The 19,952-nt window shown below is 36.9% G+C and overlaps 1 protein-coding gene across 1 annotated transcript in view; it reads right to left on the bottom strand.

Annotated features, from left to right (window-relative positions):
- LOC120424279 (uncharacterized) overlaps positions 1-7,809 on the bottom strand; it is a 63,547-nt gene extending 55,738 nt beyond the window's left edge. The window contains exons 1-2 of the mRNA XM_039588349.2: positions 7,792-7,809; positions 7,647-7,737 (exon numbers count right to left, since the gene is read on the bottom strand). Coding sequence (XP_039444283.2) covers positions 7,647-7,737; positions 7,792-7,809 — 109 coding nt within the window. The remainder of the gene's footprint in view (positions 1-7,646; positions 7,738-7,791) is intronic.
- Positions 7,810-19,952: the final 12,143 nt, after the last annotated feature.

The raw sequence follows: 19,952 nt of genomic DNA, 5'->3' as shown, positions 1-19,952 counted from the left end.
TGTTTGTATTTTTTTTAATTGGCTCAAACTTTGTGGGGGCCTTCCCTATGACCAAATAAGCTATTTTGTGTCATTGGTTCACCCATACCAGTCTCCATACAATTTTGACTGCTGTCCATACAAAAATGGTACGTAAATATTCAAACAGATGTAACTTTTGAGTGAATTTTCTGATCAATTTGGTGTCTTCGGCAAAGTTGTAGGTATTGTTGAGGACTATTGAGGAAAAAATACCTATAATTTTTTGGAAAGTTTTATGTTTGATAATTTTGTTGTTTCATGTAACTTTGCAAATGTTTTAAAAAAAATAGTTTCGGGGCCAACATTGGCCTAAATTTTATCAAATATCTCCTATTTTTTTTATTTAAAAATAAGCATAACGTGTGTGTTTTGTTACAAACAATCGTTTCAATGCTTTCTAAGGATCAAGAATTGGATGAAAAATTGATTTTTGGCGAGTTTTCAAATCGAAGCCCGATTAAAGGCAAGGTTGGCTAAGCTGCTACCCGGGCAGACGGTAATAACAAAATTAATAATATTTCAATAACAAATCCTGTTAAAATAACAAAAAGTGTTATTATTTTATCCTGAAGTTCAACTTTAAGAAGAAAAAATAATAACAGTTTCTGATAAAATAACAAAATTTGGTATTGAAGTGATATTATATTGAAAATATTTAATAACACGCTAATAAGAGGAAATGTTATACATTTCATAAACTCTCCTAATAACAAAATTTGTTATTCGTTCGGTATACTGACTAAGAAATAAAATTACCATAAATCGCACAAATGGAAAAGTTTCTAAGTGTCCATAACACAATCTGTTATTATTTTTTCTTTTGTTAAATATGTTTAGATCTTTGGGATAATTTTGTCTAATTTCGTCGGGGTCATTATTTTGGCCATGAAATGGGGTCCTTAAGCTAAAATTATTCTGAAAAGTTGAAATTTTTAAAACAGATTTTTTTAATTATTTGATATACCCCCTAAGGGACTTTGCTAAAATTGGCTAGAACTATGGGATAATTTTGACCAATTTCGTCGGGGTCATTTATTTCACCATGAAATGGGGTTTCCAGCTAAAATTATTCTGATAAAGTTAACTTTTGAGAGTTCATTTTTTTTTATTTTGTCATATTCCCTAACGGAATTGATTTATTTACTGAGAATTTTTGATGTGTGAATAAAAAAAGCTGTTATTATTTTCACAGAGCCAGGAAGTCGGAGCTGACGTTGAAGTTCGAGCTGGAGTGAGACCTCGGAGACTGCATCGGATTCAGCAAATTTTCAGCAACTTTTACTTGGAGTCGGAATCTGTGAAGTCGGGTATTTTTAGAGAGCTGAAGTCGTCGTTGACGTCATATCCTGCATCCAGAGTCGGAGTTGTCTTCAAAGTATGGATTCAAAGTCGCTTGGAGGTACCCGACTCTGCAGCCCTGACTAGTACAGAGGAGTTATGGCAACTGCAGGTTTATTTGCAAATTACAAATAAACCAAAACAATAACTTTTTTTTTGTTATGGAGACATACCAGTTCAATGACATTTTTTGTTATTATGCTGCTCCACCTCTCTGCACAAAATGACAAATCTTGTTATTCCTTCATGATTCCTTCTGTGTTATTGGTTTGTTATTGCAATAACAACATAATAACAGTTTAAGTTATTCTTCGAACAAATCTTTGTTATTGATTTTTGTTATTTTAACAACTAATCCGATCATCCCAATAACATATTTCGATCTTCTCACAATATCAAAAACTGACCTTCCCAAGTTATTTCCGTCTGCTCGGGTACAAGTTTGAAATGACTCCAGGTTTTTTGAAAGGATGATTTTACTTTACCGCCGACAATAAATCGTTGACGATAACGATAATATCGTCGTAAGTTTGAGAAAAACGGGTTTTATTCCAAATGTGCACCCTCAATCCTGTGGTGGAAAACAGGATACCATTTTTCGCGCCATTGTCCTTCCGTTCTGATTGGAATGTCCCCTCAGTCTTCCATTCCGGAACATTTATTTCCCAACCCATAGAAAAGAGCGCACCCACACACTCACAGTTTTGGCTTCTGCTTTTCTTGTTGCTTCCGAAAACCGACATTCAAAGTCGACACCAGAGTGTGAGCGTGTGGCTTCCTCAACAAATTTATTCGTTTGTAATCCCCATTTAGCGTGTGAAATTTAACATGGCACTTGTGCCCAACCCCCTTTAAAACTGGCGAACTTTGGCCGCGCGATCCGACCGACGGTGTCGGGCTGATGTATGAGGATGATAAAATTTTAAAATGTAAATGCAATTAAAAACTTTTATTATGAGTCCCACTCGTGTGTGTGGTGTGTGTGTGTGTGTGTAGGTGTAATTCAGTGTGTGTGTGTGTTTCTGAAATGCGTTCGCAGAGCCGGGAAACAACGTAATGTTTTTCCTTTCGCGTTTATTTTTTTGAATCCGGTTTGGGTTTTCCGACAAGATAAACGATGTAATAATGGCTACAATGAAGCCATAATTTTCATATTCGGGGCAGGAAATCTTACCGGAAATTATGCATGCGATGAATTGTTGATGCTTTTTTGCTTGATTTGTAGAATCACTTTGCATAATTTTGCATTAAAAAGCCAAATGACGAGATACTTTAGACTATTTTTGTATAATAATGTGAAAACTTTAAAACTCAATTTTGCGACGCTTTGGCACGGCACGATCCATCCATCGAGCTAGTCGTGTTTTGAAGGTGGAGGTGTTGCCCTGTGGCCAGTCAGCCGTCCATAATGATGTGAATTATGGGTCCCAGCGGAAATTCCAGATGATTTATGAGATCCACACCCACACCAACACAGGGTACGGTCCTGGCTCTCTTTTTTATATTTTTTTTTGCTGAGGTGTTGGAGCTTTCTATAAGCTCAATATCGGTAGGAGTGATAAAAGATGTGTGGGAGGAGATTGTTTTGTGGCGGAAACAAAAGCGCTTTGTTAACGTTCCGAGCTTAAAGTGCAGATTTTTATCTAAGAATTTTTTAACGAAATCTTTTGCTTTCTTAAGGGAAAATTGTTTAAACACTCCTTATAATTTCCAATTAAATATTTTTTTAATTTTGAGATTTTAAAACATTTTCAAGTCAAAACATAACAGAAAAAGGAACAGACAAGTTCATTTTTTTTCGAAAACCTGGCAGCCCTGTTTAAGCTTTAAGTCGTTAATTGTGGTCAAAATGACTTCCAAACCCACTGTTCTATAAACACCCAAAGCAACCACACAACCATTTCGATGAATTACAAAATTGACAATCTGGCTACACAGATTAAATATTCAGCCTGTTTTTTATCCAACTCCGCCTCTAAACGGACTATAATCGATTCGCCAAAAAAAATTATTTTAGTCAATTTGGAATCTCATTGGAAAGTAGAACTATGTAAAAAAATCAAAAAAACAAAAATAAAGGTCAAAAGACATTAGGTCGAATTTTGTTTTACGCTTTTTTAAATTTAACAAAAATAGATATTCTTACAGATCTTTTTGGAAGTTTTTTAAAAATCTACTTATGTATAAAAAAAATAAAACTCATTGAAACATTACAACCATCATGAATAGATTGGTTTTGTTGAATAGAAAATTTCTCTGAATATTTTTTGAAGTCAGAATTATTCTTTTTAAAAGAACTGCTCATGTTAGAAAAAATTAAATAAAAAAGTTTAAATGTAGCACAACAATCAAGAATATTTTTGCCCATTCGACCATTTGTCAACTTTCGACCTTTTGACCATTCGACCTTTCCATACAAATTTGCCAGCTGTCCAAAAAAATATGTGAAAATTAAAAAATCTGTATCTTTTGAAGGAATTTTTTGATCGATTTGGTGTCTTCGGCAAAGTTGTAGGTAAGGATATGGACTACATTGAAAGAAAAAAAAGATACACGGTAAAACAAAATTTGGTGATTTTTAATTTCACTTTTTGTCGCTAAAACTTGATTTGCAAGAAAAAACTATTTTCAATTTTTGTTTATTTTTTTATATGTTTTAGAGGACATCAAATGCCAACTTTTCAGAAATTTCCAGAATGGGCAAAACATTTTTGACCGAGTTATGATTTTTTGAATCAATTAGGCGTCATCCATAAAGTACGTCACGCTCTAGGGGGGGAGGGGGGGTTGTCGCAAGTGTGACAAAGTGTGACAAGGGGGAGAGGGGGGGTACGTGAGACTGAGACGTCACGCTAGACTATTTATTTAATATTGAACTTTTTTTTTTAAATATGCCTTTAAAAATTTAATGTTTGATAACTTTTACTCATAAATAAAACACGATTCAAGGCTTTATGAAACAGAGTTTTTGATGATAGATTACTATGCTTCAAAAAACTGTGATGGTGATTTTCATCACTACAACATTGAACAAAATTTAAAAAAATCCAAACGCAACCTGTAAAAATTAAAAACATTTTCGAATGAATTCCGAATTTCAAAATCATCCTTTTTATAAATCATGCCACACAGTAAAAAAATGTGTAAATTTCGAAGCTGTGATTTCTGAAAGTTGAATTTTACAGATTTATTGATGTAAATTTACCTCAATTTAGACTCAAAAAGTGTCATTACACCAGAAAAGTGGTAAAATTACTCATTTTCAGAGGTAAAATTACACCCTTTTTCTGACATAAAAGATGTACCCCTTCCCAGATGTAATATTACCATGATTTTTTTACTGTGTTAAATTGTACAAAAAAACAAGATAGTGCGGAGGGGGTGACGTGACGTACTTTCTGAGGGGGGGTCAGAGCCAGCGTGACAAAGTGTGACATAGGGGGGAGGGGGGGGGGGGGGTTAATTTTGGCCGATTTTAGCGTGACATACTTTATGGATGACGCCATACAGATTTTTACAAAAATCGTTTGCCCATGGCCACTAATTCGAAAAAATGAAAAACTGCGACTATTTTCAAAAAAGTTACCTAAAATGGCTATAACTTGAAAACGGTGCACTATATCAAAAATTCACTAAAGTACTTTTTGATTGCAAATTCGATTTTACATCGAAAACTCAAGTTGAAAAATTTTTGCGACCAATATTTCGATTTTTTGAAAAAAAAAACTTTATTGATTCAAAAAATCATAACTCGGTCAAAGATTTTTTGCCCATTCTGCAAATTTCTGAAAAGTTGGCATTTGATGTCCTCTAAAACATAAAAAAAAATTAAAAATAGTGTTTTTTGCGAAATGAGTTTAAGTGACAATAAGTGAAATAAAAAATCACCAAAATTTGTTTTACCGTGTATCATTTTTTTTAGTGTAGTCCATATCTATACCTAGAACTTTGTCCAAGACACCAAATCGATCAAAAAATTCCTTCAAAATGTACAGATTTATGAATTTTCACATATCATTTTTGTATGGACAGCTGCCAAATTTGTATGCAAAATTATATGAACGAACTAATGATGCAAAATGACTCCTTTGGACATACTGAAGGCACCAACAAAGTTTCAGCCGGATAAAAAAATACAATTCCGAAAAACACCCATTGAGTGAAATTTTAAGTCAAATTTTCATGTATTTCGTCAATAAATCGTTCAAATCAAAAAAAAATTTGAAAAGTGTTACATTTCGAAACAAGTGCTGAAAAGTTCAACTAAAAGTGTTCCTGAGGGGTGGCGACATAAGCTTTGGAAAATATTTGCAACGGCCTAAGCAAGATCAATTTTCAGTTGTAAATGCTTGTTATCTGAAATAGACCTTGATATGAAATTTACAGATGAGCTGATTTGTTCGAAATCAAGAATAAAATCAAGTTAGCTTTTCATTATTTAATTTTTTGTAAATTTTTAAAGCATTGGTGCCAAAAAGTTAGGAAAATGTATGCTTTCGCTTGAATTCCGAGAATTTCAATTTCCCGGGAAACTTATTTTTTCCGGAAATTCCGAGAATTCCAGGGATTTTTTTCCCGTTATGGGAAATTGGACGCTCCATATTTTATTGATGAGAAGGATTAAAAACAAAACATTGCTACACTTTTTTTTTTTTTGGGAGGGTGATCCAGCCGCACATCGTTGATGTCGAAACCTCTAAACTGGGCCCTCGTCCTGTCACGTCCGTCAGTAGTCTTGATCTGCCAATGAATTAGTACACTTCGACCAAATAAACACTGACGCTGTATGGATCTGACTCTAGAATAAATGCACAGTTGTGTGTTATTCATAAGTCCAAAATGTTCAATTATTCATATAAGTCCAAATATTCATTTGCGGATAACTACCTAACTTGAATTGAATACAAGTTTGAAAGCAACCTATCCGAAAGCTACTCTTATCTCAAATCCCCGACATTTTAATTATTAACCAAAAAAAAAACGTTTCTTTTAAAACCTGTCTGGCTTCTTTTAAAAAAAAAAGAAGCAAAAAAAAATAACAGTTGATATTTTACAAGTCGTGAATTGAAAAAGAGACGACCATTTGTTCGTCAGAATTCCAGTAGATCCTCGATTCGCAACAATGGTCGATACAATCATAATCCGACAACCGTTAGTTCAACAGATCAACGAATTTAGTCCGATATCATTTCACTATTGATTGATCGAGACTCTATGGAAATTTTGACAAATCAGAATGGTTTTTATGCTACTTGAATGAAAATCACCGATTCTGATAGAATTACTAAATTCACTGTTACTAATTTTGTCCCTAAATAACTAAAGGCAAAGTATAAAAAGTTGATATTTATAGTTAAAATCCTAAATTCTACAAAAACTATTTTTTTTAAAACCCGCATCCTAACCTGACACCCACATTAAGATAGGGAAAAATCACATATGTAGCGGTTCATTGTACAAATGTGATATTTCCACTATCAGAGAACCTCCTTGTCTCGATGACAGCTTACCGGCCATCGATTAAGCCCTGAGACTACGCCAAAGTGGGTTCTCGCAGCATGAAGTGGTGTCCATGTGTAAAAATGGAAGCTTCAGCAATATACTGAACACTTCGATTTTAATTCCACATCGAATCAAATCATACACTTTGCCAAACAAGCATCAAACCTATGACACTCATTATGACAAAGCCCAGGGAAAAACAAAACATTGCTACACTTTAAACAAAACCTACTCATTTCTAATTCACTTTTTCACACCGATCATTTAGTTGTGCAACAAAACAAAAAGGATTAATAAGAAGTGGGCTTGTTTCGTTTGGAGTATAACATTTTTTTTTCTGAGTTTAGTAAATCAATCAGAAACCCCGTTTTTAACAACCCATTTTTTTCAAACAGTCCAGACTCGATTATCCGAAGCCTCATTTGTCCGAAGTTCGATGATTTGTATGAGACTTCGGAAAATCTAATTTCGATTGTAGGACTGATCTATTTTATGCAAAACTGCCTAAATATACACTGATAAAAAAGTTTCTGCGTTTCAGTTATGGCGTAATGAGGCGAGTTTCACTTCCAAGGCGTAATTTCATTTAAAAAAAATAATCCAAACCCAATTGAAATTACTTCTTTTCCTTTATACATGATTTTGAACTAGTGCTCATACGTTTAGTCGCAAAAAAGATCTGATGAAAGTGTTTTGATTATTAGAAAAAAAACATAATTTATTCCATTTATAACTCATTAAAATAGAAAAAAGCAAAAAAAAAAAAATCATCAATCAATACTCACAGTTGCATCCTTTGCAAGTACCTGAAATGAAAGAGCGAGAGAAAAGAGAGAATAAATAAACGTCACTTTGACAAATCACAGACAGCCTCCCCTAATGAAAAACAACTTTGACAAATGACCCCGGAGGAAAACATATTGAACCCACAAAGATGGCGTAATTCATTTAGGAAGAGGCAAAAAGTGCACCATCAAACACCGTCTGGTCCGGTGACTTCCGTTTCCGTTCGTTTTCCATCGCTTTTTTCCGGCCACAAAAAGCTTCGTTCTTTGGAAAGCTGGGGGAAAAAAAGGAAACCCCGGAGAATACCGATGGCCGGTCAAGGGGTTCACCTAATTTAATTAAAAGTGAACTTTTCGCGAGTTTCATTTTGCTCTCTCGATTCGAACAAAAAAAAAAATCTTTCACACAAAGCTTACACACTTTTTTTTGGTACTCGCTCGCTCTTTTTTAGAGGGCCAATAAATCCGGTGAAAAAATGGCCCCCACAAAGTTTGAAGGTTGGGAAAGGGGGATACAAAATGGTCACGCAGAAAGAACCAGGGTGAGGGGTGGAACGAGGGCAAATATCCCAATTTTATTTGGAGAAGGCAAATAAGCTGTTTTTTGCCTTTTTTGGGTGTGTGTGTTTCCAACCAACGAATTGACCTTTGGTCCTTATCAGCACAATTTTATGGTCGATTTTTTTTAAGGGTGTAGTGACGTGTGTATTAGGTCAGGCTGGAGTTTTTTTTTATCTTAGAGTGGTTAAATTATGTTGTTGGGCATTTTTAGGTTATCTAGCGTAAGATTGGTAGACATTTTTAGGTAGTGAAGATTTCAAAAAGAAATAGAATCCTAGCAGTACCTTTTTTAAACTTCAGAGTTGCTGAAAAGCGATCGAAAATCTTTTTAATGATCGTAAATCGAAGGGTTTCGTACGATGACTTGATTTCCTGTAAAGATTAGGTATTAATTCAATCGTAGGTTATGTATCTACCTTCAATTTTCAACTTTTCCTTTCAGCGTTTCTCTCCATGCACAAACACAAGCAAACTTGAGTTTCCTGTAATCTTCTTTTTGTTTTCGTAGTCCAGCATTCGAAGCAGCGAAAGTACCTTTACCCTTAAAAAGAAAACAGAAATCCCAACACAACTTTCCGGTCAACAGAAAGAGTCCTTCTCATTGTGTGCCTTCGTCCTTTGTGTCCACGAAATGCAGCAAAAAAAAGAAAGAATATTTTTGTCATCGCACACTCGTACGGTGGGGGTGAGGTGTGAGTAACGATGCCAGAGTGTAGCGTTACGCTACGTTACAGGGATTCAGTGACTACGACGTCGCAGACACTGACTCCTTGTCGTTGTTGCTGCTGAAGTGGTGACTTGGTTTTGTGTGATTCTCGGCTCTCTTATTCCCATTAGAATGCCTGCACACCAGGCCTGCAGGGAGTGGAAGCAGGGGTGCTTTTTCAAGATTTTTAAACGCGATTTTTTTCAATTATTACAGTTTTGATTAAAATATCACAATTTATTACCTAATGTCCAATGTCCAAAGTCCAATGTTCAATGTCCACTGTCCAATGTCCAATGTCCAATGTCCAATGTCCAATGTCCAATGTCCAATGTCCAATGTCCAATGTCCAATGTCCAATGTCCAATGTCCAATGTCCAATGTCCAATGTCCAATGTCCAATGTCCAATGTCCAATGTCCAATGTCCAATGCAGACATGCATCCGCTCTAACTCCTCTTTTAGAAGAACTTGTTTGGCATTTCACGAAGAAGATACCCAGCATGTTGTGCCAGTGATTAGAATACGCTAATTATGCTTGTCTTTAAGGCTCCCGAAGACCCCGAGAGATTATTTTGAAACCCAACTGAGATATAGGTTAAGAACTCTTATTTGCACTCAAAGAGCTTTTAAGAAGTTCTTCTTGAGAGCTTAAGAGAACATTTACATGAAAATATAGCTAAAATCGGGTTTTCCAATGAACCAATGTTTTCTACACATTATTCTAGCCAAAAACAAGAGATTTTTACCTAGCAACAAGCATAACATTGCTTTAAACTAAAATGCCATCTAGAACAAGCTGAGTGCCGTTAAAAAGAGCTCATAGTGCCGATGCATGTCTGGTCCAATGTCCAATGTCCAATGTCCAATGTCCAATGTCCAATGTCCAATGTCCAATGTCCAATGTCCAATGTCCAATGTCCAATTACCAAAGTTTGCCATACTTTTTGCAAAACTTTCAAGAAAAAGTTTGTAATTTTAAAATCCAGAAAGTTTTAAAAATTTGCTCAGGAAACCCCTGCCCCCTCTCTCCATCAAACCGACCATTCTCCTCTCGGGTGGTATTACAAGCATCTTGATTCAAGTGTGAGCAACAAGGACCAGAAACTCTGCCGAATCAGCATTTTTCAAGCCAACCGAGAGCCATCGTTCGTGAACTTGAGCACTTTTTGATGAAGTCGGTGAAACCTCAGACAGCTCCGTCGTCGTTCGCCCATTGGAAAAGCCCGCCACCAGTCCGTGAACAAGTTGATTATGCAAAATCAATCATCTCGAGCGAATTTAACGAGCGAGCTTGCTGAACTATAATACTCAGTGGAGGAGTTTTAAGCTTTCGAGAATTTAATTAGCGCGAGCTTTCGGCTTGCCCGCGAAAAGTCGGGTTTTTCGATGGGACCAATTTTGTGATTGGTGGGTGGAAATTCTAAATATTTGGCTACCTGTCTGCGAGTTTCGCAATTATTTGCAAATCCTTTCTGGCGAACACAGGGGGCAAACGGGCTGGGGCCAATTTTGGGACCCAAATCCTGTCAAAATCGATTTTTCAGTTGGGGTGGGATTAGCGAACTGGATTATTCAGACTAAAAGGTTTGTCATTCGGGTATTATGTAACGAATAATACATTCTTCATTGTAATCAAGCTAATATTATTGTTTTTCCTCTTGTCTAAGGCTTAAAACCTTGCACCCCCATTTTCCAATTTCAATATTACATCATTATGCCTGAAAGTATCAATTTGCTAGAACTTTCAAACAATGTATCCAACATTGTGCCACCGTCATCGATTTCGGTGCTCACGATTTTGGCGAATTATTAATGGCATTTTCGACTGGGCTCACCGGCTTTGAACTTGAGTTCTGCCGTTTGCTCGACCCAAAGATGTGGTGCAGTTAAATGGACAAACAGTCTCAAATAAAATAAAATATTTTTTAAGGTGAATTCATGAGTTAAGACTTTTTAGTAAATTCTCGCCAACAGATGGAAGCACTGTAGCAGGCAGGACTTGCATGCAACATTGTCTGCAATGATTTGTCAAACTGGAACCAAAGTAGCGTGTTTGGCAGAAATACTTGGCTTGTTTTTACCGCGAAACAATGGCTTCCATAAAACTAAATTTCCCATAAATAACTTGCATGCAATTTATTTGGATTTTTTAATTAATTAATTAGAAATTTCGATTTTTATAATTGCACGCGGAATAAGATCAAGAAAACAATGCGCTGGATTGCACCTTTTTGGTCTTTGAGAAAGAATTTTGACTGACCGAGTATAAAAAAAAAATACTTAGAAAAAATGGAAAAAAAATATATTGTGAGGTTTTGATTAAACCTGGACGTTTGAGATTTTTCAAAACATATTATTTTATGTGACTTTTGAAGGCATGTCTGTTAGGCTCTCTAATGTCTGTATTCAGGTATATGGATTGTAAAAGGCAAAGTGTGGAGTAACCAAATTTCAGTTTATGCTTTTTGGGTGTTTTTAATACCCCTGACTCAAGGCGGTTTCAAAAACACCCAAAAAGCCTTTCAAAACCTTTAAAAAAAAAAAAAAAAAAAAAAACTCCAGAAGTGGTTATTTGAGCTGTTTAGCCAGCCAGCCAGGCTTGCTTGAAAAGTGAATTTAATATTAACATTTTAAGAAAAGGGAAAAATTACCAATTTTCAGAATAATCTCATTGCACAGTGGTCCAGATCGCAAAATTAAGTGGAAAATTGATTTTCCGAAAAATTGTAAAGTTTTGAAGCTTTGGTGTCTTGAGAAGAGTTGTTGCAAATGGAAAGGGGCAACTTTTGGTTTGGTTGAAAATTTGGGTGATTTTGAAAATCTAACTTTTCATGAATATTTTTGGGATTTTTTTTTGTCTTTTAAAAAGTTGTTGAGCTTGCCAATCCAAGCAACTTTGTCGAAGACACCAAAATTTTATCTCACAATCTACGCCTTCTACGACCAAATTTAGAAAAGGCATCTGAGCAAACCTTCAAAAATCAGTTTTTTTAGCGTAGCAATTCAGGGTTAAGTTTTAGAGAAAAGTGTTATTCGGGGCCATATGGGACCACCCTAACGAAATTCGATTTTTTTCCAAATATATGTTTTTCCAAGTAATTTTGCCCACTGAATCTGAATCTGCCCTCAGAATTGAGCCAAAGTGTCGAAAAATCGATTTTTGGTCATATTTTGGGTTTCCATGTAAAATTATCATTTAAACCCAAAATATGACCAAAAATCGATTTTTCGACACTTTGGCTCAATTCTGAGGGCAGATTCAGATTAGGGTGGTCCCATATGATTTTCCCTTGAAAATTAGACTTTTTCAAATGGAGATATCTCGAGTTTGAAGAAAAACATCCCTGAGATTTTTTCAGCGTTCGTTGTGCTGGATCTCCTCTTTGAAATGCAACCTAGTGCTTAAAATTTGGCATGCGCCATTTCAAGATATTTAAGTTTTAAATTTGCATCTTTTTTACATTAAAATGGCTGTAACTTTTGACCCTTAAGTCCAAATAGACTTGTCAGATAATAAAAATGTTCATTTTTTAGAGCTCTAAAAGTGCCCCGAATAACACTTTTCTCTAAAACTTAACCCTGAATTGCTACATTAAAAAAAAAACAACTGATTTTTGAAGGTTTGCTAAGATGCTTTTTCTAAATTTGGTCGTAGAAGGCGTAGATTGCGAGATAAAATTTTTGTGTCTTCGACAAAGTTGTTTGGATTGGCAAGCCCAACAACTTTTTAGAAGACAAAAAAAAATCCCAAAAATATTCCTGAAAAGTTAGATTTTCAAAACAACCCTAATAGTGAATCACCCTAATTTTCAACCAAACCAAAAGTTGCCCCTTTCCATTTGCAACAACTCTTCTGCAGACACCAAAGCTCCAAAACTTTACAATTTTTCGGAAAATCCATTTTCCACTTAATTTTGCGATCTGGACCACTGTGCATTGGGCATCTTTTAGATTTTCAGAAAAAAAATTAAATATGAATATTTCGTTTTTTTCTGAAGGATTTTGAGCATGCAGAATCACTCTAAAAGCGTTTTCTGATCCAGTGCAGAAAAACAGAAAAAAAAAATAAAAAATTGCCCATAAATTGATCAAATTTGAACTTTTCTGAAAACCTCCATACAAAATCCTGTTTTCTAATTATTGTAGAACAAAATTAAGCTTACCTCATGGAATCAATAAACTTTTTCTTGTTAATAAATTACAACACAATATTTTTCCACAATTTTTCCGAAATCCCAAATCATGTTACATGTTTTTGTAAAATTAAATAAAAAAATAAACCTTTTAAAGGATATTAACTCGATCATTCGGAGTAAATCTGTACCAAATTTCCAGCATGAAAAATTCATCTAGAAACTCGTAATTAAATATCTCTGACAAAATATTGTACCTATTTCAAATATAAAAAAAAACAGTTGTCAATAGACAAAATAATAGCGAACTGTCAACCTGTAGGTGATACATAGGTAAATATATAAATAAGGTTACATCCATAAAGTACGTCACGCTAAAATCAGCCAAAATTGACCCCCTTCCCCTCCCTTGTCACACTTTTCCTATATTTGTAACATGCAATGTTACGCTTGCTCAGAACTCCCTTCCCTTCCTAGAGCGTGGCATACTTTATGGATGACGGCTAAGAGCATCACTACCGGTACTTTATAAAATTTCAACACCAACTTTTCAAAAGGGTGTAACTTGTAAATGTTAATCTGGACACAAATTTGAACTCTGGATCAAAGACAAAATATTAGTGGACCGCTCATCTATTTAAAAAAAAAGAAAAAGGAGTGAGTGTATCCCTACCGTTTTATCAAAACCCCCCGCGATATTGATTTCCTCAGCATTTCTAATGAGTTTCACGTTCAAAATTTTGAATGATTAAGGATGTTGTTAATTTTATTTAGAAAGTTGATTAGAAGCTGCTCTAAACAAATCAGTTTTTATCGTCTCAACATACCATCCCAAAAAAAATATCGGAATAAATTACAGCAGGTTGGTCACGTCAGCGCCATTTTTCCCAGAAGCAGCAAGAAATTTATTCGACGAAAACAAAGGCAAAAAATGAAAACCGCCCGCGCGGTCCGTGAGCTTAACTTCATCGAGCAACCGAGTTTTAATTCACTAACAAAATAAATTGTATTTTTCTCACCCCACCCCTTCCCAGAATTTGAAGAAAACGTGTTTTGGTCCAAATCCGAGAATTTTTCTTTGCAATTTCGCTACACAACCCAGTATTTGTCGGCTCCAGACCAGGAGGAAATTTGACTAAAAAGCTCATTTCCTGTTTGGAATATTTAATTCAAAGTATGATGGTGACGTTTCCGGGCGAGAAGGGAGCTGCTCTGCCACACTACACTACACTAATTCGAGTTTAATTCCCAACTCTTGGGGCACGTCGTATTACGTTTTCGTGTGACTATTAGCGTGGTTCACGTTCCTATGAAAAAGACAAAAGTTTTTATTTTGTCTTGCATCAACCGGAATTTCGTTCTTTTATGTCCCCAGAAGCACTCCTGAAAATTTGAGCCCATTTGGTAATGTCTAGGAGCTCCAGTTTTAATTTGAAATTTATATGGGATTTTGATTTATTTTCCATGGGAAACTATCTTTTTTTACATTGTATTAGGATTTTTTTTATAAATCGATGAAATGACTTAATTCTTATAGTAGGAGATAGGTTTTGAACTGGGGAACAACTTTGTAGAACATACCAACAAGCTAGGAAGTGACCCTTTAAAGATACAGATACTTTTAGATGGTGGCTGGCCCCTTCAAAAGCCACCATCTAAAAGTATCTGTATCTTTAAAGGGTCACTTCCTAGCTTGTTGGTATGTTCTACAAAGTTGTTCCCCAGTTCAAAACCTATCTCCTACTATAAGAATTAAGTCATTTCATCGATTTATAAAAAAAAATCCTAATACAATGTAAAAAAAGATAGTTTCCCATGGAAAATAAATCAAAATCCCATATAAATTTCAAATTAAAACTGGAGCTCCTAGACATTACCAAATGGGCTCAAATTTTCAGGAGTGCTTCTGGGGACATAAAAGAACGAGATTCCGGTTGATGCAAGACAAAATAAAAACTTTTGTCTTTTTCATAGGAACGTGAACCACGCTAGTGACTATTTTCTGGACCAGGGCCAACACATTTTTTTTTCGCTCGTTTTTTTTTTATCTGCATACTGACGAACAAGCCATTCAACCGGTGCCCGCTGAGCTATGAATACTAATTCGAAATTCAAATCTCAAACGCAACAGGACCCCGGTTTGAACATGGGCATGCATGATGAATCTGTTTGCAATTCAATTTGAGCGGAACTGAAATAGATTTGCGTGTATAGAGACACGATTGAGTGGCTTGCTTGAATGCAAATCAACTTGCGTGCAATGTTTGATGCAAGTACGGGTTAGTGGAGTGCTACCATCTGTTGGCAAAAAAAAAAACACTTCACGCGAGAAAACATTGGTTGGCACTTTCGTGATTGCTGGTTGATTTTAATCATCCCAACTCAAAGGACAATCAACCTTTGATGGTGCCGTCACTTTCAGCTTGTCCAAAATCGTCGGGGATCACGGCTGTTTCGCAGAAAGCTCACAAGCATCTAACCATAATGGGCTAGAGGACAGCAAATCGGATTGATGGTCCTGATGAAAACGGTACTTTTTGTGTGTGTCCAACTTCCAGGAATCTACGACAATAGCCGAACAGATTGATTGAGATGTTTCAGCAGTCCTGCCCTTTTTTGTTCTATTCAAAATGACTGGTCCTTTCGGATTGAAGTGCCATCATCATGTAACGAGATTTTTTCCTCTTTTTACCCCCATTAGCAGATAATCAACTGACCAGCGCAGTGTTACAATGTTCTTTTTACCCTGTTACGGTTGAAGGCTTCCATCTGTTTTTTTTTTTAGTGCCGGGGTATTTTTTCTCTCTGTCTATTTCTGCGAAGCATTCAAGTGCAACGCCAGGTTTTTCATTTCAATTCCTACCGAGAAACGGGAGTAAGCTTCATTAGTCCCAGCAGCCTCAGCCAGCCGTCCAATAGGCCGATTTTTCACTTCATTACATTTTATCGAAGCCCTATTTCTCGATTGGGGTGGTTTGTGAGAGTTCAAGTGATCAATTTATAAGTTTTTTTTTTTTTTTGTAAAAAATTGTATAAGCCGCTTTCCGTGGACTTTAAAAACATAAACAGAAAGGAGTTTAATCTATAAATTTAACATTTGAATTATTGAGCTCAAACCTGCTAAAATTTTAAATTTTATAATTTTGGGATTTTGGAATTTCAGAAATTATTTGATTTAACCAAGTATAACGAGAAACCTTTCAACCAATGTTTAGAAAATGTCAGAAACAATTTGAAACCTAATCGTCCACCTTCCCAACACAGCCTCACCCATAAATCGGGGTCATTTTGCAAACAGATTTTCACTGGACCGAACCCGAGATTGGGTGGCAATAAGGAGAAGCAGAAGATAACCATAAAACAAACCAATTGGTTCCAACTGATGAGTTCATTGTTGCCTTCCAGCGCCAGTCCTCTGCTCCTTTGGAAGACCAGCCAGGAGAAGTGCAATTAGTTTGCTGGATGGATTTAACGAGTGGACGAGGACGGGTGTCCAGGTGCAATCGAGGTCGTCCACCCCGGGCTGAAGAATCGTTTGCGGTTTTGTGGATGGCTGGCTGGACTCGGACCGGGTCGAGGATGTTGTTGACTTTGGCTTCGTGGAGTGCAACATTGTTGAAGGATGAAATCCAGCAATTTCAAGTGCCCGTTGAGCGCATCTCCACCGAGCAAACACCATTTTTTTTTGGAAGATATTAGTTCAAAGTAATTTTTACCGTGCGTATCAAACCTAACCTAACATACAATCGGCGATGGAAATGCTCTAAAGGCACTCAAACAAAACTGTGCATACTTATGTGGTCATTTAGAGCATCTCTACCGTGCAGTTTTGAACTAAGGAAAAAAACTCATTTACAGTGGAGATGCCCTATTGAATGAATGAAATGAAACATAAAACGGGATAGATTAAGGGCATTTCCACCGTACACATCAAATTTTAAAAATCGTTTAAATCATTTTTACTGTGTCGATCATTTACACATTATACTTGGACGTGAACCTGCTGAACTTATCATTAAGGTCATATCTACCGGTCGTTTGTTTTTAAACTAAATCACCCCCGGTGGAGATGCCCTAACCTTACTAAAAGCTCACCCATATTCTCAGAAGCGTCGACCTTAAGTGATCCCCTTCAAGTTACCCGACTAACATGTTTCCAAACACAGCCAGTAATCATCATTTAACGCTCCATTTCACCTCTGGTCCTCACCTGTGTGGGACGAAGTTGACTGGGAGGCTCTAATGGCGAAAGGATTTGGCCCCCGAAGCGGAAGCACGAACTGAACTAAACTATCAGTTTGCTCCTCGGGCGGGGGAAACCTGCGAGCAGCGAGGAAATAGGCCGCGAAGAGTATAATGAACTCGTAATCACCTCGATAAATCACACCACGTTGGTCGTGTAAATGAGAGGAAACGAGAGCAATGAAGAGGAAATATCCTCCCACATTAGTGTGTTTGTATTTACAGCAGTAGGAGGGGGGTCTCCAACTGCTTTCGATGCAACGCAGCGTGTGAATCACGGGAGCTAACGAGAAGAAATCCGTTAATTGCAATCGACCACGACTGCAAGCTAGGCGGGAATGGTTTGGGGGCTTTGCGGTATAAATTATAATAAATAATCAGAGTACTGTTGGGAACAGATTGCATAAATCGGTAAATGTCAACGTTGGGATCAAGTTGTTAACGAACACTATGAAAACAATTGACGCTAAACTCCTTCCATTATTTCAACGTTTACAATTTTTACACCCAAAACAAAGTTCTCTGACATCTTTTGCCACAGTCGGATTATAACACATAATGACAGTTGGTTTGTCACCAAACGCGTCAACCAATACATCTTTTCCAGGGGCGTTGGTAATGGTAGAAAGAAAGAGAAGAGTGCAAGATATACTTTGTTTAACTTTGACGCTTCCGTCACTTTGCACTGTTGCATTCAATGTGATTCAAAAACAAATTGTTCGCTCTACAGCATTGCCTTGGCGTTCTCGATTGCGAGATTCCTACCCGAAACTAGGTGTCCGCAGGCTTGATTGTTGAGGCAATTGCAAACCTCTTTTTACACCTTAGCTTCATCCACCCCGGGATTCGAACTAGCGACCTTTGGATTGTGAGTCCAACTGCCTACCAGCGACTCCACCGAGGCAGGGAACCCAAGAAGACGACTCCTACACCTGGACTGAGCTATCGACCTAACCCTTTAGGTTAGACCGGGGCCAACATTTACTTCCCCATCCGACGGAAAGCGCGTGGTCAGACAAATCTCGTCTCGAAAAATGCCACCGGGACCGTCTGGGATCGAACCCAAGCCGACTGGGTGAGAGGCAACCACGCTTACCCCTCCATCACGGGTCCCGAATGTCAATGATTATATTAATCTTTTCAGTGGATGCGATGAATTACAAAGCAATGCAATAAATTAAAGAAATAAGCATAATTAGTTTTGTTTATAAAGTATCGCTTACGTCACACAACATGTTCTACACCAAAACATGGGTAAGTGGAATGCACTGAAGCAGGGTGGCTTAAATTGCTGGTTGTACGACGTCGAATGCCACGACATCGGGGCATCGGAAAGTACCAAACGCGCGTCCCTTTGAAGAGAACATCATTATTCTGGAAATGACGATAGAGCCCAGAGCGACTAAGAAGAAGTGCTGCGACAGCAGCGTTTGTCATAATCACTCAATTACCCGCTGATGCGAGAAAATTCGCGGAAATGTGACGTAAACGCCATTTCTACCAAACATTGGAGAAGGCGCTTACGTCACTTTTTTTAAAAAGCAAAAATTACTGCGAAACAAACTGTGGAAGCAATTAAGGTGTCTCCTCTCGGTGAAATAGAAATTTAGAGAGTGGAAACCGGCGCTCCAAAGGGCCAGGACTGAGTTTTGATTGCTTTCGGATGTTTTATTAACGGTGGAATGATTTTTCATGGCTCTTTGGCGCAGAATTGCGAAAAGCTCACGCTTCGAAGCGTTGGTAGAGGTCGTGGATTCGAACTAAGCAGGTGCATGATAGCTGCTCGTTATCATCGAAATCAGTTCAGCGCAGGGCAAGTTTTATCGCGTCGAGAGTAATGCGGGTATAGTTGGAAGAGGAGAAAACAAGTCATCTTCTATTGGCTGAAACTGGAAAAACAAGTTCCTGAAACTGAATTCAAAAACAAGTTCCTAGAAGTTGTTAGGTAAACAATTTCATAATGCAAGATAATTAAGAAAAATTAAAAACGCCTAATGTACCACCTTATTGCACAGGTGTGAGTCTTGTCTTTTTTCCAGACATCGTTTTCCGTTTTGGAAAAGCACCTCAACGAACTCTAGCCTTTGGTCAGGATTAGAACACGATTCTAGTAGTAAATACCATACCTGGAGAGTGAGGTTATATTCCAACAGTTGCCATTTTGCATTCTGAAAAATGACGTCCCGTTTCACCTTAAAGCTCTATCCAGATATTTAAGCGACGATGACGTTACGAATGGCGTCAAAATCACTCAGTGGTACCAACATTACAAAAAAGCGCAATTTTGGCATTTGGGCGTGCTCGATTCGTAACGCCATCTTCGCTTAAAAATCCGAATACAACTGTCACCTTTTTCATACTTTTTTCGATTATTAAATTTTCTGCCATTTACGAGGCTTCAAAGCTTTCACGAACAACCGTCGTAGCAAACCAATTTACTCTTATCACAGATTATCAGATAGGAAAGTTTTAAATTTTTGACAAATAAATGTGACCACAATATCAAGTCGATTCAAAATGGCCGCATATTTTTGGAATAACGTCTACTTATCTGTGCCCAAACTAAGCCAACCCGAACCCAATAACTCAATTTCTCCATCAAACGAGGAATAAATACATTCCCTCCTGTGGTGTCCCCCTAACACAGCAGGATACACCATGT

Source organism: Culex pipiens, chromosome 1 (assembly GCF_016801865.2).
Source record: "Culex pipiens pallens isolate TS chromosome 1, TS_CPP_V2, whole genome shotgun sequence".
In the NCBI taxonomy this organism is placed as follows: Eukaryota; Metazoa; Arthropoda; class Insecta; order Diptera; family Culicidae; genus Culex; species Culex pipiens.
The sequence above is the reverse complement of the archived record's forward strand: the minus strand, read 5'-3'. Positions and strand labels throughout refer to the sequence as shown.